This window comes from Eptatretus burgeri, chromosome 6 (assembly GCF_056783735.1).
Source record: "Eptatretus burgeri isolate ZD-2024b chromosome 6, Ebu_testis_v1, whole genome shotgun sequence".
NCBI classification, from domain to species: Eukaryota; Metazoa; Chordata; class Myxini; order Myxiniformes; family Myxinidae; genus Eptatretus; species Eptatretus burgeri.
The window spans coordinates 69,250,186-69,270,332 of NC_140966.1; the positions used below are offsets into that span (position 1 = coordinate 69,250,186).

The 20,147-nt window shown below is 44.4% G+C and overlaps 1 protein-coding gene across 2 annotated transcripts in view; it reads right to left on the reverse strand.

Annotated features, from left to right (window-relative positions):
• Positions 1–1,173: 1,173 nt before the first annotated feature.
• MTG1 (mitochondrial ribosome associated GTPase 1) overlaps positions 1,174–20,147 on the reverse strand; it is a 34,139-nt gene continuing 15,165 nt past the window's right edge. Inside the window, exons 8-12 of one of the 2 annotated variants that reach the window (XR_015059293.1) lie at positions 17,670–17,766; positions 15,425–15,506; positions 8,544–8,656; positions 1,892–8,049; positions 1,174–1,854 (exon numbers count right to left, since the gene is read on the reverse strand). Coding sequence is in view for 1 of the 2 variants with exons in the window: in XM_085885557.1 (XP_085741683.1) it covers positions 7,952–8,049; positions 8,544–8,656; positions 15,425–15,506; positions 17,670–17,766 (390 nt within the window). In the remaining variant the exon portion in view is untranslated. Of the gene's footprint in view, positions 8,050–8,543; positions 8,657–15,424; positions 15,507–17,669; positions 17,767–20,147 lie in introns of both variants that reach the window. The other variant, XM_085885557.1, reaches the window with a different exon arrangement.

The window sequence follows — 20,147 nt, forward strand, 5'->3', positions numbered from 1 at the left end:
TTCGTGCTCCTTCGCGGGTTTCGTTGGCACTGCTTGGAGTGGGGTGGGAACGGGGCCCCCTTTTCGCACTATCTCAGCGCGGGGGGAAAAGGGTGGGGGGAATTGTTGATACTCTGGGGAAAGAGTATAGCTGGCTTGCTTAGGTCCCGTGACGAGCGATTCCACCGCGACCTCGTCGCCGACCGCCATCTTCCTTGCCTCGGACCCGAACTCCTCGGTCTCTTCCCCCAATTCTCCTCAGGCGACTGCCGAAACCCACCGGGACGCCCTCTCCTCCCGACTCCACTCCGCGCTCCAAACTGACTCTGCCCAAAATACTCTCCGCTCTTCCAAGGCCGACTCTCCGCTCTTCCAAGGCCGACTCTCCGCTCTTCCAAGGCCGACTGCTTCAAAACTCTCTTCGCTTTTCCAAAACCGACTCGACCCTTTTCTGCCACTCTCCGCTCTTCCAAAACTGACTCTCCGCTCTTCCAAGGCCGACTCTGCTTCAAAACTCTCTTCGCTTTTCCAAAACCGACTCGACCCTTTTCTGCCACTCTCCGCTCTTCCAAAACTGACTCTCCGCTCTTCCAGGCCGACTCGACCCTTTTCTGCCACTCTCCGCTCTTCCAAGGCCGACTCGACCCTTTTCTGCCACTCTCCGCTCTTCCAAAACTGACTCTCCGCTCTTCCAGGCCGACTCTGCCCAAACCGACTCTGCCCAGATTCGCCTTGCGCTCGGCGCTTGATAGGCTGGCAGGAGAACCCATATGCAAATTTCCGGATCCGGATGAGCTCGGGGGCGGAGTCACGCTCACCCATTGGACAGAGAAAAATGGGCGTGAATCTCCCCTGATCCCAGAATTTGCATATCTCGATTCCACACAGACGCACCTGGAGGCGGGGCCAAACCGCCCTGCGCTTGTTGATTGGACGGATCAGAAGTGGGCGTGTAGCATTTCTAATCCGAATTCTCCTCGGAAAGGCCGCATTTTGCACTCACGGCTCAGCGCGTGTCTTGTACGAGCCCAGGACAGCCCGACGCTCGGTGCTCACAGGTGGTGCGGGAATGGCCGCAGAAGGAGAGAGGTGGAGGGTTTATGGTGGTGGTTTATGGCCATGGCGCCGTTTGGAATGGCGGTGATGCGATGTTTGCGGGAGCGAGTTGTGAAGGTAAAGATCGTGGCTGTTGGCGTTGTTGTGTGATGGTTGGAGCGTGGTTGGTTCAAAATAAAGATAGAACAGAAAAACGGCTATCTCAAAGCGTCGCAGCCCGAATGAATCACATTTATTCCCTCTAAACAACGGGTTTGGGGCTAACTATACATGTACTTACAGAGATATATCACCTACGGGACCTGAATGGTGGTTTGCGAATTTCCACAACCGCAACAATATGTTCCTTTCTGATGAAATGATCCATTCATCTTCTGAAACAAGTGTATTTAAAAGGAATCTATTTTTTCTTTGTTGTCTTTGTTTTTGTAAGGGTACATTGTGGGTGATTCGCATATCAAAATCGGTGTAACTATTGCATGGAATACTGCATCTTCATTTTTACCTTTTCTGCTAAATCTCTCCTTTTTTGTAAAAGTGACTTGAGAGTGTTATAGACTGTCAATGTGGGGCAATTGTTCTTCTTGTCTGAACACGAATCTATACTAATAAAAGGCAATGTGTGTGTGTGTGTGTGTGTGTGTGTGTGTGTCACCTCCATATCTCCAAAACTATAAAACCTGGCAGCCTGAAACATTGCGTACATTCTAAGAAAACGCAAGAGTGAAAATTGGGTGTTTGGGTTAATTAAAACACCCCTTTTGAAGAGAATTAACGGCCTTATTTAATTATGTCCTTCATCAGGCGATCCTTGGCCACCTCACTGTCTGGGGTTGTGAGGTGTATCCAAGGTAACCTCACTGGGGTCTGAAGCTGCCATATTTTTTGGCCTGCTCAACCATGCCTTGACTTGGAACAGGCCACAATGATTTCTTAACGATAAAGTTGTTGTTTTCACTTTCCTCACTCATATTATCGAATGCCTGTTCATCATAGCTACACAATTCGGACATATTTGACATTTCAGGCGTCTCCGGGAGGTAAAAATAACGTACATGTCACATCGACCAAGCTGTGCGATGGCAGGTGGTCCCAGAGAGTGGAGCCTCGCTGGCTGAAAATGTGCAATTTCATTTTTTGACAACATCGCTTTGTTTAATATCATATACATGTCACTTCAACATTCATACATTAAAAACAACAAAACCTCCATCGACCTCATGTTCGGAGTTCCTGATCCGAGTTTCTTCATGTCAGTTTGAGCTGGAAAAGCATGTGCCCACATTTTGTGGTTGCTTTGGATTGGTTTTTCTTTGAATTACATTTTGTTATTTGTTCGCTTGATTTCCATATTTAAAAAATTATATTTAAAAGGTAAACCTTTGTGGTTCTTTTGGTATGCTTTATCCGTGTGGAACTTCAAACGGAACTTAGAACAGGCTGTGTTTGCTCTCACCCGGTGATTTAACAAGGTTAGTGATTTTAACAAGCTAACAAATTTAACTGATGCTTTCATGGAGTCGGGTACACCTTGAACGTATGACGTCAATAATTAATACTCGAGTATCACAACTACCTTGGTCCAGCGAGGATGGAGGGGCAGACAAAAATGTTTATATGAACCGAGTTTGCTCTCAGAATCGTGAGAATTTCTCCTTGTGACTTTCAAAGCTGAAAACGCACAATTTCCGAGCTGTTTGCCACATTAACATGTTTTCTATAATTCGAGACAATGTATTTTTACCCATCACACGACGATTGGTCACTGTATTTAAATAATCATGTTTATGCACATCTTGAAACGTCTACAATGCAACGTTTAAAAAATATTTATTGAAATTCCCCCCAAACAAGGGTTAAAGGTACACAAGGTTTCTGGGTTGTGTTATTCGTTATGGGTCGTGATCTCCATAGGCAGGTTTTAGAAAGTGGAATGGAGCCCTCCCATGTCTCAAAGTATCCACCTCCGTGTATGAGTGTTTGTGTGTACGTGCAAGTGGCTGTTGTCTGCTATCTCCACATGTGGGTGGGTTTCAGGAGGTGAAACATTGACCTACCACGTCTCAAAGTATCTACGTGTGTCGTTGATTGGTATCTACATATGTGTTTCAAAAAGTGAAATGGAGCCCTCCTGGGTCACAAAGTATTCGTGTGTGTGTGGGCACGCACAAGTTACTGTTGTCTGCTATCTCCACATGTGGGTGGGTTTTACGAAGTGAAACCGAGACCGACCAGATCTCAGTGTGTGTGTCGTTGATTGGTATCTACATATGTGAGTTTCAGAAAGTAGAATGGAGTCCTCCCAGTGTGGGCTCCAAGTATCCACCTTTATTTCATGGACCAATCTGTGATTTTCTGTTCTCAAAGTTTTGTGTCGAGGGCTCTCTCTTCAGGATCGTTACTGAGCCCTGGACAGCTTCCAACTGTAGTTTGTTTGTAGTAATATTCCCAAAGATGGTTTTTAATATGCCTGAGAGGTTCTTTGTCATCATTCCCAGAGCTCTAACTCTCACTGGTGCAACTTTGGCATTCTTCAGTTTCCAGGATCTTTTCACGTTATACTTGAGGTCCTGCTATTTGGTCATTTTCTTGATTTCTGCATTATTTAGTCCAAAATCACTAGCATCAACACCTCACTTTGCAATGCCTTGTTCTCTCTTTTTTGTACTGAAGTATGATATCTGGTCGTAATGCTTTGTTTTCGATGTTCACGCTCGATGGGATCATTAGGTCGTACGTGAGTAGTACCGTCCATGTTTTCAGTCCATGCTATTGGTTAATGTTCCCACAAATTTTCTCGAACTGGAATATCAAAGTTTTTGCAGATGTTCCTGTGGTTAACATTACAAACTCTGTTGTGTCATTGTGTGTACAGCTATTCTGACATGAGATTTTTTATATTAGTGTTCGGTCATTAAGCACAACATATTCTCGTTGCTAACGCCACCTCCACCCCTCACCTATCTCTTCTTTTTTTCTTTACTCCTCCTCTCCTCCACTCTGTCTGTCCCCTCCTCACTCCCCCCTCCAAATATAATGCAGCACTTTCCTCCCACACCTCTGTCTCTCGCATCCCTCCCTCCCGAAGTGTATAGTAACGTTTTGTGAGGCATTGCTCTCCCCACCTCCATCCTCATTCTTCTACCCTTCCTAGCTTCCGCTTCTTCACCCAGTCCTCGCTTCCCTTCGTCCTCTCCCCCCCCCCCCACCTCCCCATCAGTAAAGCGACGGGTTATATTTGCTAGTATGAAATAAAATAATCATAACACATAAATAACCATCTCAAACAAAATTATATTTGAGGCTCTTGTTACCGTTTCTTAAGATTGAGATTTGTATCATCAAAGTTAATCCTTGCACTGCACTTTCATGTGGTACTGCTGGGAACTTGGGGCTTCACTCACATTATGACATCAAGGTTGCACTTCAGAACCACAACATCACTCACTTGGAGTAGCCTGCACGATCTCTGGACTTGAATCTCATTGAACATACTTGGGACATCTTTGGAAGGCTTGTTCATGGTCCCCAAGTCAATAATCAACTGGAAGTCACCTGCTTGAGGAATGGTGCGATATCCCCAAGTGCAAGCTGGATTGTCCGATTTGGTTAGTGACGTGTCCAATTTTTTATCGACACAGTCGAGACTCGAGGAAGAGCTAGAATCAAGTTTGTATTTATATTGTTACGGATTTCAGAATCAGGTCTGATGAATGCATCCACACATCCAGGTCCTCAGACAGTTATTTCCTAAAATGCATGTTCAGATTAGCCCCATCCCCATATTTAGTGGGATTTTAAATGTGATGCGTTGAGAAGGGGAAAGGATAGATCCCCTCTCTTCTGGGAAGTTTTTTTTTCTTTATGACAAACACGTTTACACACATTTCTTTCATGAGCTCTGAAGCCCACTCCCATTCTTCCTCAGCTACAATCTTTCGTGAGCTCCGACGCCCGCCTTTTTTGAGAGCACACGGGTCGTCATGGTAACCGTGCACCAGTGGGGGCGGGTGAGCTTGTGGCGGACGGCACCCCGTGGAGACATAAAAACGAGCGAGAGGTACGTTCTATAGAGAAAAAGTGTGAAGAGAAAAAGCAAAGGGCGAGAGAAGTGAGCAAGAATCGGGTGTCTGACCAGTGCCAACGAGACAATTCATCCTTCCCAGTGCTTCGGCAAGCGAGCGTGTGGTGCACGTGTGGATATGAGCAGCGCCACCACCAAGTAAGGCACGGTCGGTCACCAACACCAGGGTCTAAACCAGTGACGGATGATCACCCTCAGTGCCCTCCAGACGTCGACTGGCGTTCAAGGCTGCCCCGCGAGAAGGTGCACGGCAAAGCTGGGTGCTGGCGGCGGACATGACACGCACGCACGCATTTCAGGACGTTTTCGCTTCACGGACGACCTTCTGGTGAGCGAGACGATTCTCCCCCTCCCCCTGAATGATCTGCTGGGTACCCTTGTCTGTGTTTTGCTGTAAGTCAACCCCCAATAAGCATCTGCTCTTTGTCTCTTTCCTGGCATTTTGATTGATTTTGCTTTGAAATTCATTCTTTATTTACCTCAGCAAATAAAAAGTTCCTTTTATTTATTTATTTTATTATTAATAAATTATTTATCGATTTCCAACCTGTCCGTGTTTGTCCTTTCCTTCCATTGGTCGAGCATTGTTCGAACTGAGATAGACTGGGAGGTAATTACCACAGATTTGACCCAAAAATAGTCGGCACGCACCAGCGGTTAAACCGCTCGGCCGCCCTAATTAAAATCTAATCAAGATAACATTGGTGCTTTGCCGAGGGCGCGCTCCCCGCTCAGGTAACCACTTGACCTCTAGTTAAACAGAATAATTAGACGGTGGACACTAGAACTCGTGGTTGACGTTCGTGGTTTTAAAACAACCCACCGTTCCACAACGTTAATTGTGAGCCGTGGCCCCAGGTCCGGCTCTACCGAGGACAACCGGGGATTAATCCCCCTGAGTGACAAGCTGGTGTCTCGGTACCAGTGGCCGCAACAATATCAATGATGGTCACATGTTGTTAAAGCCATTTCTGCCAATGTAAATGTGCCTGTATTCATTTGTCGACTGACATTCTGTTTGTTTATGGAGTATACAGATCAATTTGCCAGTCCTCTTCAAGCAAATGTGAGCACGTTTCAATGTACCCATGAAAACAATACAAGTCTTGAAACTTTGGTTTCTTAATTACATTTTGTGAGAAGTATATTACCTTTCATATCTGCCTCAACACCATCACTCTTCAAGCATCAATTCACCAATAACCAGGCAACAAGATGCTTTACATCATGGATCAAAACAGCGGTCGATTTATAAAGCAATAACATGTTTTGTGAAATGCACAGTGAGACACGAGTTCAGGTGAACTTTAACTGGCCTACGTGTATCGGTTTCATTTGTGAGGGTTTGAATCGACATGAGTACACTTCATATGTGTTTGTTATTAAACACACCCAAAAGTATATAGAAGTGCAGCCATTCCAAAGTTGGCCTCAGGTGCCATCTAAAAACACAGGTTTTGCAAATGTTTATAAAGTGTGAGGTTGAAATCACTATTTTGGCCAAGTTTGACACAGATTGAGCTACATTGGCTTGCAGAGTCCATTATTTTGGAACACAAGGGGTGGGGGGGGGCATCCAAAGATAGATCATGTTCAGACTTTAACTTGGTCTGTGTGTTCAACGAGGTGAGATTTACCCTTGAATTAGATATTTGTCGGAATTAAGTCGTATTGTAAAACGTGCACTGAGGGGGCAGTGACCATCCTTCATAGAGTAGAATAGGATAAGATTGTTGTGCAAAACCTCCTGTAACAGGCGAGGCCAGGTGGAAGACTTGGGCGCAAAGAAATGCTTTGTGCTTATAATGTAGACTGTCACCAACTGCTTGGCCGGTGGACCACAACCCATGGTGGTATAGTTGGCTGCATAGTCTGGAGAGGGACAGGATGTTGGAGCTCTGTGGAAAACGACCGAGTGATTGGAGTTGAGCATTTGGGACATGGTTGTTATGCATCTCTTTCTCGACTAGGCTGCCTCCCTCGCCATTCCTCATCTTCACCACCGCACCTCGAGCCGTACTTCACCTTGTGCCACATCATCCTGCAGCCCCAATCAGCGAGTGCCTACACAAGTCTGGTATTTCAGTGTCATCGTTAGTTATTTATTTACATTTACATCTGAGATCGTGTTTCTTTTCCCTCTTTCATTCCTATCTGTCTGTCGACCGCCAGATTTGTACCGTTATTTATTCAGCATCCCGTTTAATGTTTTCCCCAAATACATTGTAAATAAACCCTTTATTTATAAGAAACATCTTCCTGCTTTTTGCCTTTGTGTGTGACCCACCGCCAATTTCGGCTTTCATTAGGGCAATCCTTAGGGTTTTGTAATTAGTAATTAATTGAACGCAATACTTTAAACTCCGTTTCAGCATTCGCGGAGGCCTCAAATCGCATCCCCAGCTCTGAGTGACAACTACTGAGGTCATGTTCCCCTTTCACCTGCAATCTTATTGAGCTATGGTGCATCCTAGAGTTCTTGTCCTGTTGCCACTTCACCCCACTTTGTTCACCGTTGTACTCCTATTATTCAACTCATCCACGCATCTCAACACCGATATTTAAAATACAGTGCCTTATACAAGTGCCACATCATGCAGTTATTTGAAGAAAACTTACATTGATTCTGATTGTAGTTTAAAAAACAAAAGGAAGGAGAATCATGACCGAAGGTCGCCACCAATGTCATGGGAAAGAGGCAAGCAGTATCCAAGTCATGGCTGCAGCCTCTAGCTTCTTTGCAAGCTGCACTGGTTGTTTCTCATGCACAATCAACACATCATCGCAGAGCTAAACAATTGTCTCAGATTTTTGGCAATGAGTTTCCTGGCCTCAATCGAGCACGACCTTGCCGAGAAGGCCACTTCGAAAGCTGCGCAGGAACTCGTTGGCGGCAAAGTTGTAGTCAGGCCTGTGCATTGTAATCTTTCCTGCAGACATGACAGAACATCAGCACTTGTAAAAACATTCAATCATGATATTGTGGAAACATGATGTGCTATTTTTGATTGATTCTGTTCTGTTAAGGCAGTTTAATTCCAAGGAATATGCAAGGTCCAATCACAGCAGTCAGCACTGGAATCTCGTGAGAATACCAAGAAAAAAAAACAAATGCTTTACTCTTTTCAAAAGAGATCTGTGAGATATTTAACTGTGAGATCTTTAATATCCACCAGCAAGTGCTCGCAAAACTGAAAATCAGATTAACATTCACTTTGAAGAATATGCTCTTTGAAGTAACTCCCTGCATGAGCAGCATCGGGTCAACAGCCGGTACTCATATCTTATTCTGTTGGGAATCAACCTCAGTCTAAACTCTAAACTCAAAAGCAAGTATGCTACGTCTAAATCTAAAGTATCCTGACCATCCCTAAAAAAGCATAAATTCTCGAAGCCACCAGTGCATAAATATCCTGTTACTCACCAACACCAGTCAGAGCTTTCACCTTCTGTGTTTTCCCCATGTGCACAGCAATGTGCTTCAGTACCAACCAGATGTCATCACTCGCTGCTGGAAGATCATAATGTTCCACGTACCTGCAGAATAGACATATTTATCATGTTCTCATCTCAATTTCTAATTGCTCTCAATATTAATCTTTCTCATGCACCACCCAAGCAAATAATGCGACACCAATTTCCAATTGTGAAAAGTGGCTGCATATGTGTCTGATGTGCATCACCAACCATGCATATCATTAAGATATGCAAATATGGAAGAACCTCATTGCTCAGTTTCAGGGTGTGTATGTATATATACATACATATATATATATATATATATATATATATATATATATATATATATATATATATATATATATATATATGATCTCAGAGAAAAAGAGTTAAAATCAGTTCCAATGAGTAAAGTAACTCATTGTCAAATCTACAAGGCATCACCATTTGGTAATATTTATCATCTCCATATTAACTAAGAGAACCGGGCGTAGTGGCGTGCGCCTGTAATCCGGCTACTCGGAGGCTTGGGTTGGAGGATCGCTTGAGGACGGGAGCTCTGCGCTGGAACGCGCTATGAGAGGGTGTAGGGTAGCCCGGAATCATGGCGAAACCCAATCCTTATCCCTGTGTCGTAAGAGGTGACCAGGGTTGCGTCAGGAAGGGCATCCGGCGTAAAACCTGTGCCAAATCAGTTTGCGGATCATAACAGATGATCCGCTGTGGTGACCCCTAACGGGAGCAGCCGAAAGACGAAGAACAACAACAACAACAACATATTAACTAAGGGGAACATGATCATGAAGTGGAAAAACTATAGGCGACACCAACCCTGATCAATTGTAACAATGTTGTGGGATTATTTTCATTCAAAATTAATGGACAAAACAAATGTCACCGTATCAAACCTCTCATGAGATGAAAGATCTGGGGGAGTTACTACCATGCAAAGCGAGCACCGCGAAAGTTTTTGTTGCATCTTGCATTCCATGTAACTAGCAAAGAGCTCATCCTTACCGATGGGTGAATTTTCCCACTTCTATCGATGCGTACCAATTTGGAGATGGTCGCACATGGGTGCGTTTATATGGCCCTCTGGGGATACCAACAGGAGCCTCAGTCATGTCATAGGTCCAAGTGGTCATGCTCAATGATCCCACTCCAACAAGGTAGCACTCACTATACGATATACATTTACATGGGAAGAATTGGAGACCTCCACCAACAACCCTGAACACCTCTCCCTGGCTTTGATTTTTTTTTTTTTACTGCTCTAAACCTTCCCAAGCAAAAGCTCTAAACCATCGAATCTTTAAACTTTTATGGCCAAAGTACTTGAGCGCCTCATTCTCTCTCGCAATCACCCTCGTATTCCTCCAGCTCATCATCAACATGGTTTTAGACCTCTCCACTCCACAACGACTTATCTCACCAACTGAATGCAGCTAATTTAGATGAATTTAACGAACCCAAACACACATTACCGAGGGGTGACGCTGCTCTCAGTGCCGGGCAAGGTCTTTGCTCGGATAATTCTCGATAGGGTTCGCCACCATCTGCTTGAGCACCAGCGTCCAGAGCAGTCAGGCTTTACACCAAAGAGGTCAACGACTGACCGTATCCTTGCACTTCCTGTCCTCACCGAACGCAGACGAGAGTTTCGGCAGGGGCTGATTGCAGCCTATGTTGATCTCTGTAAAGCGTTTGATTCAGTGAATCGGGATGTCCTCTGGAGGATTCTTGGTCTTCGTGGGGTGCCACCAAAACTGATCGATCTGATGTCTGAACTCTACTCTGGTACTGAGAGTGCTGTGAAGTGTGGTGGTACCATCTCTGACTTATTTCCAGTTGTTACTGGAGTTCGTCAGGGATGTGTACTTGCCCCCACACTTTTCAGCACTTGTATGGACTGGATTCTAGGGAGGATGTCGGAGAGATCAAGTTGCGGTGCGTCATTTGGGAATGTCAAGATCTCGGACCTTGACTTTGCAGATGATGCAGTCATCTTTGCGGAGACTTTAGACATCCTCTTGGGGGCCCTCGAGGTGCTGAATGAGGAGTCGGAGCCGTTGGGATTACGGGTTTCTTGGGTCAAAACTAAGATCCAGGCTTTCGGTGACATCTTGGATGCTGCTGTCCTGTCTGTGTCTGTTTGTGGTGAGGATGTTGAGGTCGTGGAGAGATTCACTTACCTTGGCAGTGATATTCATGTCTCTGCTGGCTGCGAGTCAGAGGTCAATAGACGTCTGGGTCGGGCCTGGGGAGTCATGGATTCACTGGATCATGGGGTGTGGCGCTGCCGGTACCTGTGCGGGAGGACGAAAGTCCGAGTCTTCAGGTCCTTGGTACTTCCAGTCTTGCTCTATGGGTGCGAGACTTGGACTCTGACCAAGGATCTGAGACGGAGACTTAATTCCTTTGGTACCAGGTCTCTTCGGAGAATCCTTGGCTATCGCTGGTCGGATTTTGTGTCCAACGAGCGGTTGCTGAGAGAGACTCGGATGAGATTTGTTACCTGCATAGTCCGTGAGCGTCAGTTGCGGCTGTATGGACATGTGGCTCGTTTTCCTGACGCTGATCCTGCTCACCAGATTCTCTCAGCGAGGGAGTCTCATGAGTGGAGGAGGCCAGTGGGTCAACCACGTGCCTCATGGTTGCAACAGGTTGACCATCATCTCAAGGAGATGGAGATGGGCCTGGCATCTGCCTGGGGGATGGCCAGACGGAGGCCCCTGGAGTACCAGCGGAAAGTGGACGCAGCGACGTGCTGTTCTGGCACATGCTCCCATACCTGACCTGACCATTCCTCCAGCTCATCATCAACATGGTTTTAGACCTCTCCACTCCACAACGACTTATCTCACCAACTGAATGCAGCTAATTTAGATGAATTTAACGAACCCAAACACACATTACTCACGACCATCAACATGGACAAAGCTTTTGACAATATACACTGAAACAAAAGATTCTCATTCCAACCATGAGCAACGATGACAAACCTTGGATCTCACATTTTCTTTCTGGCATAAAGCACGTGTTGCAAGCAACACCTTTTCATCATCTGAAGACCTCCCAAATGGTGTCCCGCAGGGAACCATCCTTTACCCATCATGTTTACACCTCTTTCTCCATGACATTCCAAAATGTCCTCCTCATGTGACAATCCCTACTGACGCAGATGACCTTTCCATTGCAGCTCAAGATGACACCATAAACATGACCACTCGACTCGCTTACTCCAACATTACAAAACACAATTCCAACACTGGCTCACACTAAACAGAATCAACGTCTCACCACATCGACAATCATCCCCAGACAAACGGAAATCCAGTTACCGACCCAACAATCATAATGTACGACTCCCCATCACTAAAAACCCACCAAAATACCAGGAATAACACTGGATCCTCACCCGACCTTCACCATGAGAAAGTCTTTATTGTTATCCACTAAAATAAATAGAGCTTGTGTGGCTGTAGCTATGTGAGTGATATCTACTCGTCGATTGGTCACGGCACTGACCAATTGGGTGTGCCTGTTTTTCCCTTCACTCGTCGATTGGTCGTGGTACCGAGGTGATTGCAATCTTGGTGATAACAGTGTGGCATCTTTTTCACATGCTTTCCTCACTCCCACAGTGGTGGTTACAATATTGATTACGGTGCCACGTCTTGATCACATGCTTTCCTCACCTCATGACTCATCCTGGTGATTACTATACAGCATCGATCGCGGTGCTATCCTTAACAACGTTACGTTTCTTTGACTCCTCGGACACCGAGCGGCCATCCATGTTCGGTGGGCTGACATGGGTACTCCTGCCCTGAGGGCGAGAGTACCTGATGGTGTTTCTAAATGGTTTCCATTGCAGGTCGGTGAGACCATGTTAGTATAGAGTGACCTGTAATGTCACTATCCTTTTCTTTTTTTCCCCGATGTCATAGTTTTTTCCATTTCAAATCAGCTCAGCTGTGATGTGCTTCCTGCATGCCATTGTACTCTGTATCCCTCGACATGTTTGTGCCTTGGTTTAACTAAAGACAACAAAACCCAAGACATTAAAATCCAGTGTATTGTACCATCAATAAACCATTTAATCGCAGGTCCTTTCTTGGATCAGCTGTTTTCTTCGTCGAGCCAGTTTGTCTCAACACCGGATTCCCGATCCTACTTTTCATTCACGAAACACATATGAGAACAACAAATTATAGCGAAAGTCAACCAAAAACTCAATGCATGAGTGAAGAATCACTTTAAAAATTCGAGTAGTCTGATCCGGATCTTCACCAAAATCTAATCAGTTCTTCCTTGTCACATACCACCAAACCTGTCCACAAAATTTAATCCGGTTCCGTCCACAACTTTTTGAGATATCCTGCACACAAACAGACAGACAGACAAAGTGACAGAAAGGGGTGAAAACATAACCTCCTTCACCTTCAGTGGGGGGTAATAAGTTTGATCAATAAAAAGAATCCCTAACCACAATTTATAAACAGTTTAACCAAAGCACTCACTATTCACCATGCTAGCCCAAATTGGGCACCCACTATGTCCAAACCGAATGCATTGAAACTTCAAATAATACAACACAAAGCACTCCAAAACATGATGGGCTGCACCCAGCTCACCAATATAAATCATCTCCACGCCGAAACAAAAACACTTTCATTCCAACACCACCTTGATATCAGCGGCACACTCTTCATTGATGCCACTCAAGCAAGAGAACACCCGTGTCACCACTTGTCCAATCACCCACAAGATCTTTCCAGCAACTTGCTATAACAATATTATTTCAAATGTGCCACCTCCACCTTTAAACACAGCATCTCGGGAAAAAAAAAACACATTCACAATCACATCACCACAATTGCTTTGTAACACCAGCATAAGAATATAATACTCAACGAACCATACTTCGTGATCCATCCATCTGAACAAACCCTCCCGCGCTCCTCCAGAGTAACATAATCGAGACTTTGTTCCAGGTACCACCCGAGCATTTAAAACCTATCAACGCAATCTCGACCCAACTCGGGACCCATTCTACCCAAGCTGTCATCTTGAACTTGACAACATACACCATGTAATTACAACTTGCTCTCAACTCGCACAATACAGACAACTATTAAACATTTCTTCTCTCCTCAATCTCTGGGGGAATCCAGTTGGAGTGGCTGGTTTCCTCGGGACTGTGGGCTTCCAGGGGCTACTGATGATGATGATGATGATGATGATGATGATGATGATGATGATGATGATGATGATGATGATTCAGCCTGTCATCTTTCTGAGGTTGGTAAAATCAGTATCAGCTTGCTGGGAAAAGTGAACCAGTCGAGTATCCTGTGTCGGAGTGGCGACCCGTCTAGGTTGTGCATGTGCCCCCTAGCCAATGAAACCACCGAGCCAGCCTTATGTGCCTGGCACAGCACAAGAATCATCCATCCAAATGTGTATTGTACATCACCACCTGATGGCAGCCATCAATATAAAGTCATTTTCAGTTACGCCAGAGACATCATAGAAGTGGAGGAATTAACTCATCCTTGTGGATGGGTTCTTTGCCAATACATTACATCAAAACATCATAACTTGGTCCTCAAAACATGCGCCTTATAAAAATAATGCAGGTACTTTGGTACCTTGTGAGGGCGCCATCCCACCTTTATACACATTAAATACAACTAACGGAAGAAGAACAGAAATTACAAACTGACAACCTTGAGTCCTTCCAGGTCCTTCTAGAGTATCTAGATTCTAGAAGGAACTGGAAGGAGAAGACCAAATATTATACGGGCAGAAAAAATTGAAAAATTAACTGTAAATACAACGGCTCTGAATTTCTGAGCAAAGAAAAGAAGGAAGCATGTTGAGGGAGGAATTTGTCCTGAAGTCAAATGAAATAGATGAGTAAAGTCAAGCCAAATTCATCATTACCTTGCCATCACTCCACAAGGAGATAAGTTATCATACCTCATCTGGAGGAAAAAATAGCAGCAGTCGCGTGAGTGTGTGCGTGTGTGTGTGTGTGTGGTGTTTAAAAATCAGCAAATAAAATAAACAAATCAAAACAAAATTTAAAATGAAAATTATTCAGTTCATGTGCATTGTTTCTTTGAGAATGTGAAAGGAGCTGAAGGGTCCAGGTGTGATATGATGATTAAGGGAGGCCATACAAGACAAAGGGCAACACATCCAAGGGTTATTTTGCATAGTCAATACAATCGTATCATGCATGAGGCTTGGGAAGATAGTGTATGATGTACAGGTAGTGAAAAAAAATGGAAACACCAGTGTAAAGCCACTTTATCGGGCGTTAGGCCACCACATGCACCTAGTATGGCCTGTATGCGCCGTGGCATGGAGTCCACCAGCATCTGGAATTCTGCAGGAGGGATGCGGCACCATTCTTCCACGAGAAAGTCAATCAACTCACACCTGCTTGATGGAGGTGGAAAACGCTGTCTCAGGCGTCGTTCCGGAATATTCCATAAATGTTTGGTTGGGTTCAGATCTGGTGACTGAGAAGGCCATGGCGTATGGATAGCATCAGTGTCATGCTCATCAAACCATTGGGCAACCACACGTGCTCTGTGGATGGCGGCATTCAGGGGGTCTCCTCTTGCAGCCATGCCAGTCATAATTATAGGCAACCAGGCCTGTGCAGCATTTTTATACACGACCCAAAGCATGCTGGGATGTTATTTGCTTAATTAACACATGGGCCACACCTGTGTGGAAGCCGTTGTTTTGTGTCCCTCATTTGCCCAGGTGTTTCCATTGTTTTGTCCACTAACTGTAGGCTTATTACGACAGACACATGAGTAAACCTACTTGAAATTTCTACATTTGTTGAGCACAAATAGTAGATAGTCTGCGATCATGTCCTCTCCAACAAGGTGATCCAGAATAGTTCCTGGGCAAGAGCAAAAATACTTTTGAGTTTGTTTCTGTTTCTGTTAATGATGGATTTTAGTGAAAATAAAACACTCAGTAAGACAATGAGATAAAACCTGGAAATTTATTCCCTTTTTACCAAAGTTGTGCTGCAAATGCCAAAGTCCATAAATGAAAAGACAGACATATCACATACCTTTTGTCCACGTTGGGCTCATCAAAGCACTTACATGAGACACCGTTTAGAAATGTGGTATGTTTGTTCATTACCTCCGTCATCTGGTTTCACCCCTGTCTGACTGTTTGTCTGCCCATGAGCAGGACATCTCAAAAAGTTATGGACGGATTATGACAAAACTTGGTTAATGAGTTGGTTCGGTGACAACAAGCCAATTTGATTTTGGTTCAGGTCAGGATGTAGATCCGGCCTATCAGTGGGAAGCAAAATGTAAACTGTTCAGCCTGGCAGAGGTATGCGCTCTACCGAGTGCCATTCTAGTTATCCCCGTGGTTTTTGAAAAAAAAAAAACAGGGGGATATTGTTAATCGGCTCCGTTTGTCTATCTGTATCTTTCCGTCCGTCACGCGATCTCCCCCGAAAGGGTTGGGCCGAAATTAACCAAACTTGCTAGTTATAATCAGCACATGGAAAGAAGGTGTTAAAGCAGTGTCAATGTTGGTCCTGCACCCTGGGGCAGGGTCAAAAGGTCAAATACCAAAAAATGCAATTTTGGGCACATTTTCAAATGAACCTTTATATATGCGATTAACATTGGGAAATGCATGAAATATGTAACAATGTTTTGTATTTGATCCTCAGTTCATTTCCCAGGGAGTGGGGACTTAGGGTCACAAGGGTCAAAATGGGAGGAAAAAAAACAAACTCAAAATTTGATATTGGGTCATTCTCGGTGGAACTTTTTGCCATCTTTGAACTTGGTTTTAGGTAGGAAGCGTGGGGATTTGTGATGGCATGTCATCGACTTCACTCTTGTTTCTATTTAAATATGTCTGGTATTTGATTTATTTATTTCTATGTATGTCCATGTACTAGAATAGAACTGTCATTCATAACCTGGTGTTGGCTAAGTGGTTAGGGTGGTGGCTTGGGATCCTCGGGTAGTGAATTCAAGCTCCGTTTTTCCGCCGAATTAACACCATGGGGTTGACTCAGCAGTCATCCTTCCGAGGTCGGTGAAATGAGTACCAGTGTAGCAGCCAAAAGGCTGCACACAAAGGGAAGGGGTATTGACGAATTTATTAAATCTGGTATTGGCGTGGCGCAGGCATGATGGGCCGAATATCCTCCTCCTGCACCTTAATCCCTTGTAAACCCTTGTTTAAAAAAGGGTACTATCACAGATTTCCTTGTTTTTTCATACTTATTTCCCATGAGGAGTACTTGCTATGTGCCAAGTTTAAATTTTTCCATGGAGCGGTTTCATAAATACAGAGGTCCAAAGTTTCCCCTTTTTTCCCATGGCTGCCACGCCACATAACCTATGACGTCATAATTATCATTAAAACATTCTACATGAGTAGTCACACCTATGGTGAAAATTGTGTCAATCGGATAAGCAGAAAACAGAGAAAATTAGCATGGACAGACGCACGTACGAACGGACACAACCCGAAAACAAAATTCCTCAGACAACTTCGTCAGCGGAGGTAACAACGTCATTTTGCTCAATGTTGCACTTTCTAGGAACGCATCCAAAATGCTAAGTGGAAAAGTGTCGTGCTTAAAATGAACAATTATACAATTTATTTCAAAAAAATCATAATTTGCAAAAAAAAATTTCATTTATGCATTTCAATGTCTTGAACCATGGATAAGTCAAATCTGAGTACAAGTCTAAGCCTGGACTTTCGGGGAAAAAAGTAGCGACATATGCCGAACAAGATGGTACACGCACGTGCCCCCACGTACGTGTACGCGCGCGCGCACACACACACACACACACACACACACTAGAAGGCTTTAGCTTTGCTGCTTACCACAAGTGGCCAGTTTCATTCCCACATCAATCTGAGTACAAGTCTAAGCCTGGACTTTCGGGGAAAAAAGTAGCGACATATGCCGAACAAGATGGTACACGCACGTGCCCCCACGTACGTGTACGCGCGCGCGCACACACACACACACACACACACACTAGAAGGCTTTAGCTTTGCTGCTTACCACAAGTGGCCAGTTTCATTCCCACATCAAAGATGTCAATCTGTGGTTTCATTACACCAGGTGTATCCAATACTGAGATGGGAGGATCATCACATACCTGCCACACACATACCTCTTGTTCTGACAACATATGCAACAATGCACAGGATACCATCAAAACACCAAACGCAATACGTACGCTGAGACAATGTTTGAAGACTTTCGCCGTTTTATAGAATTCATTAATTTGTGTTACAAAACCTTTTGCATCACTGTACATCATGCTTAAAGATTTATAGAGTTAGATCTTTATGTTAGTCTAAATCTTCTTCTTCTTCTTTCGGCTGCTCCCGTTCGGGGTCGCCACAGCGGATCATCTGTATGATCCGCATAGCGATTTGGCACATGTTTTACGCCGGATGCCCTTCCTGACGCAACCCTGGTCGCCTCTTACGACACAGGGATATGGTACACCTATTTTAACCGGGGTATACACCGGCCCAGTACACTGGTACTCATTTCGCCGACCTCGGAAGGATGACAGGCTGAGTCAACCCCCTGGTGTATTAATTCAGTGGCTCAACAGGGCTTGAACTCAGGACCTTTTGGATCCCAAGCCGCTGCCTGAACCACTGCGCCAACACCAGGCTATTATGTTAGTCTAAATGCAAATGGTAATTCAAATCACTGCTTCAGTCATTTTTTTTTTCCTTCAAAAATCTTTTTGAATAGAAGATTTTAGCGATTTTCTCTTGCCTCCTATGGCCTGCATGCCTGGTGTTGGCTTAATGGTCAGGGTGGCGGGCTTTGGATTCTAGGGTCCTGAGTTCAAACCCCGCTCACCTGTTGAATTAATACCAGGTGGGGTTAACTCGGCCTGTCATTCTTCCGAGGTCGGCAAAATGAGTGCCAGCATGCTGGGATACTGTGTCGGAGTGGCGACCTGTCCAGGATTGTGCCCAATAGCCAAGGAGACTGCTTAAACAGCACCATCGCTCTGCACAGAGTATGGTCCCAATCTCCTCCTCCTCCTCCTATGGCCTGCCCAACTCCTCTCTCCCTCAAAACCACAATTGTACGAGGTAATGCACTATGTGATCTTCCATAGATTGCACTGCAATGTTAAAAGATACAGTCATGTGCATACCAAATCTTGCTTCCACATCTTTGTTGGTTGTGTACATCAGCTATTTCATCGTTGTCACTATCCTCACTTTCTATTTCAGGGTCATACATGCCTGGAAGTATTGTCTCAGAATCCACATCAACACAATCTTGAAACATCCTCAAAATGTGACGTATCTTCATCCAAAAATAGTGTCAAATTCATTTTACAAATATAACAACGATCTTCTTCATTAACGGCCACAATTATTACCACGTCCTTGTGGGGTTGGCCAAGGGAAGCTTGGCCCGAGTCTTTCCAGACATGACGACCTGACGTTTGTCTAAGGTTAGGGCAGGAATTTGGAATTTGGCCATGGTGCCGAGCCGGCAATAGCTCGCCTATTCTTTGTGAAGGACACCGTGGGATCCTCAACGTCCATCAACTAATGCCGGCAGACAGGACGCCAAGTTTAACGTCCATCCAAAGGACGGCACACACATTGATGAATCACCATTTCTGTAAACACCGGGATGGCAGTTTATAGCTGGGTTGGGATTCAAAACCAGGCTCAGCGGCTTCGAAGCGAATGTGCGTACCTCTCGGCCATCCTGCCAGCACCCAAGTAGAAGGACGATATCAATTAGATAATTTTACCCATGCATCTTCATTTTTAAAACCAACAACGAATTTTTCACAATTTCCATTGCTGTAAAACCCTTTAAATTTGAAAAGTGTTCCTGCTGTCACAGCATCTTTTACTGCATTGGGATCTTCTCTCAGTTGAGCAAAACATAGTCACTGTTCAACAACAACAAAAATTATGCATCTAAAAGCAAGTTGGACAACCTCAATTTTCACATTGCACTTGTGGATATTGCAATTTTATCGACTGCTGAAAATTTCTGCGATTTTTCCCTCATCTGTTGCATATGTATGGTTTGTTCCTCCATCGTTGAGTTTAATTCGTCTCAATACCCCACTTCAAAATTTGAATGAACAAACGGTATTGATTCTTTTTCACCCATAGTTCTTATTGATGCATATCCATTTTGTTTTGAAGCTAGTTATGAGACATTGGCTGATGGGCACCATTCATGGCTGAGCAATTTCCTTGATACAAGCAAATAGATACGTGTCAGAGTCTTGTAAATATCTACAACTACGAGGGGCCTCTTTAAATACAATTGCCAAGTTATGTGAAGAATCATATGATGCGCTGAATTAACAACAACAAAAAACAGCCATCAAGTTGAGCACTGTAACGATGCTTTTCCAAGAATACAACACAACCACATCATGATTCAGGACACAAACGACATAAAACTATGCAAATAAAAAGCAATTGCTTTCCACAAAAATTGATGAAATATAGACTTTAAAGCAACAAATGT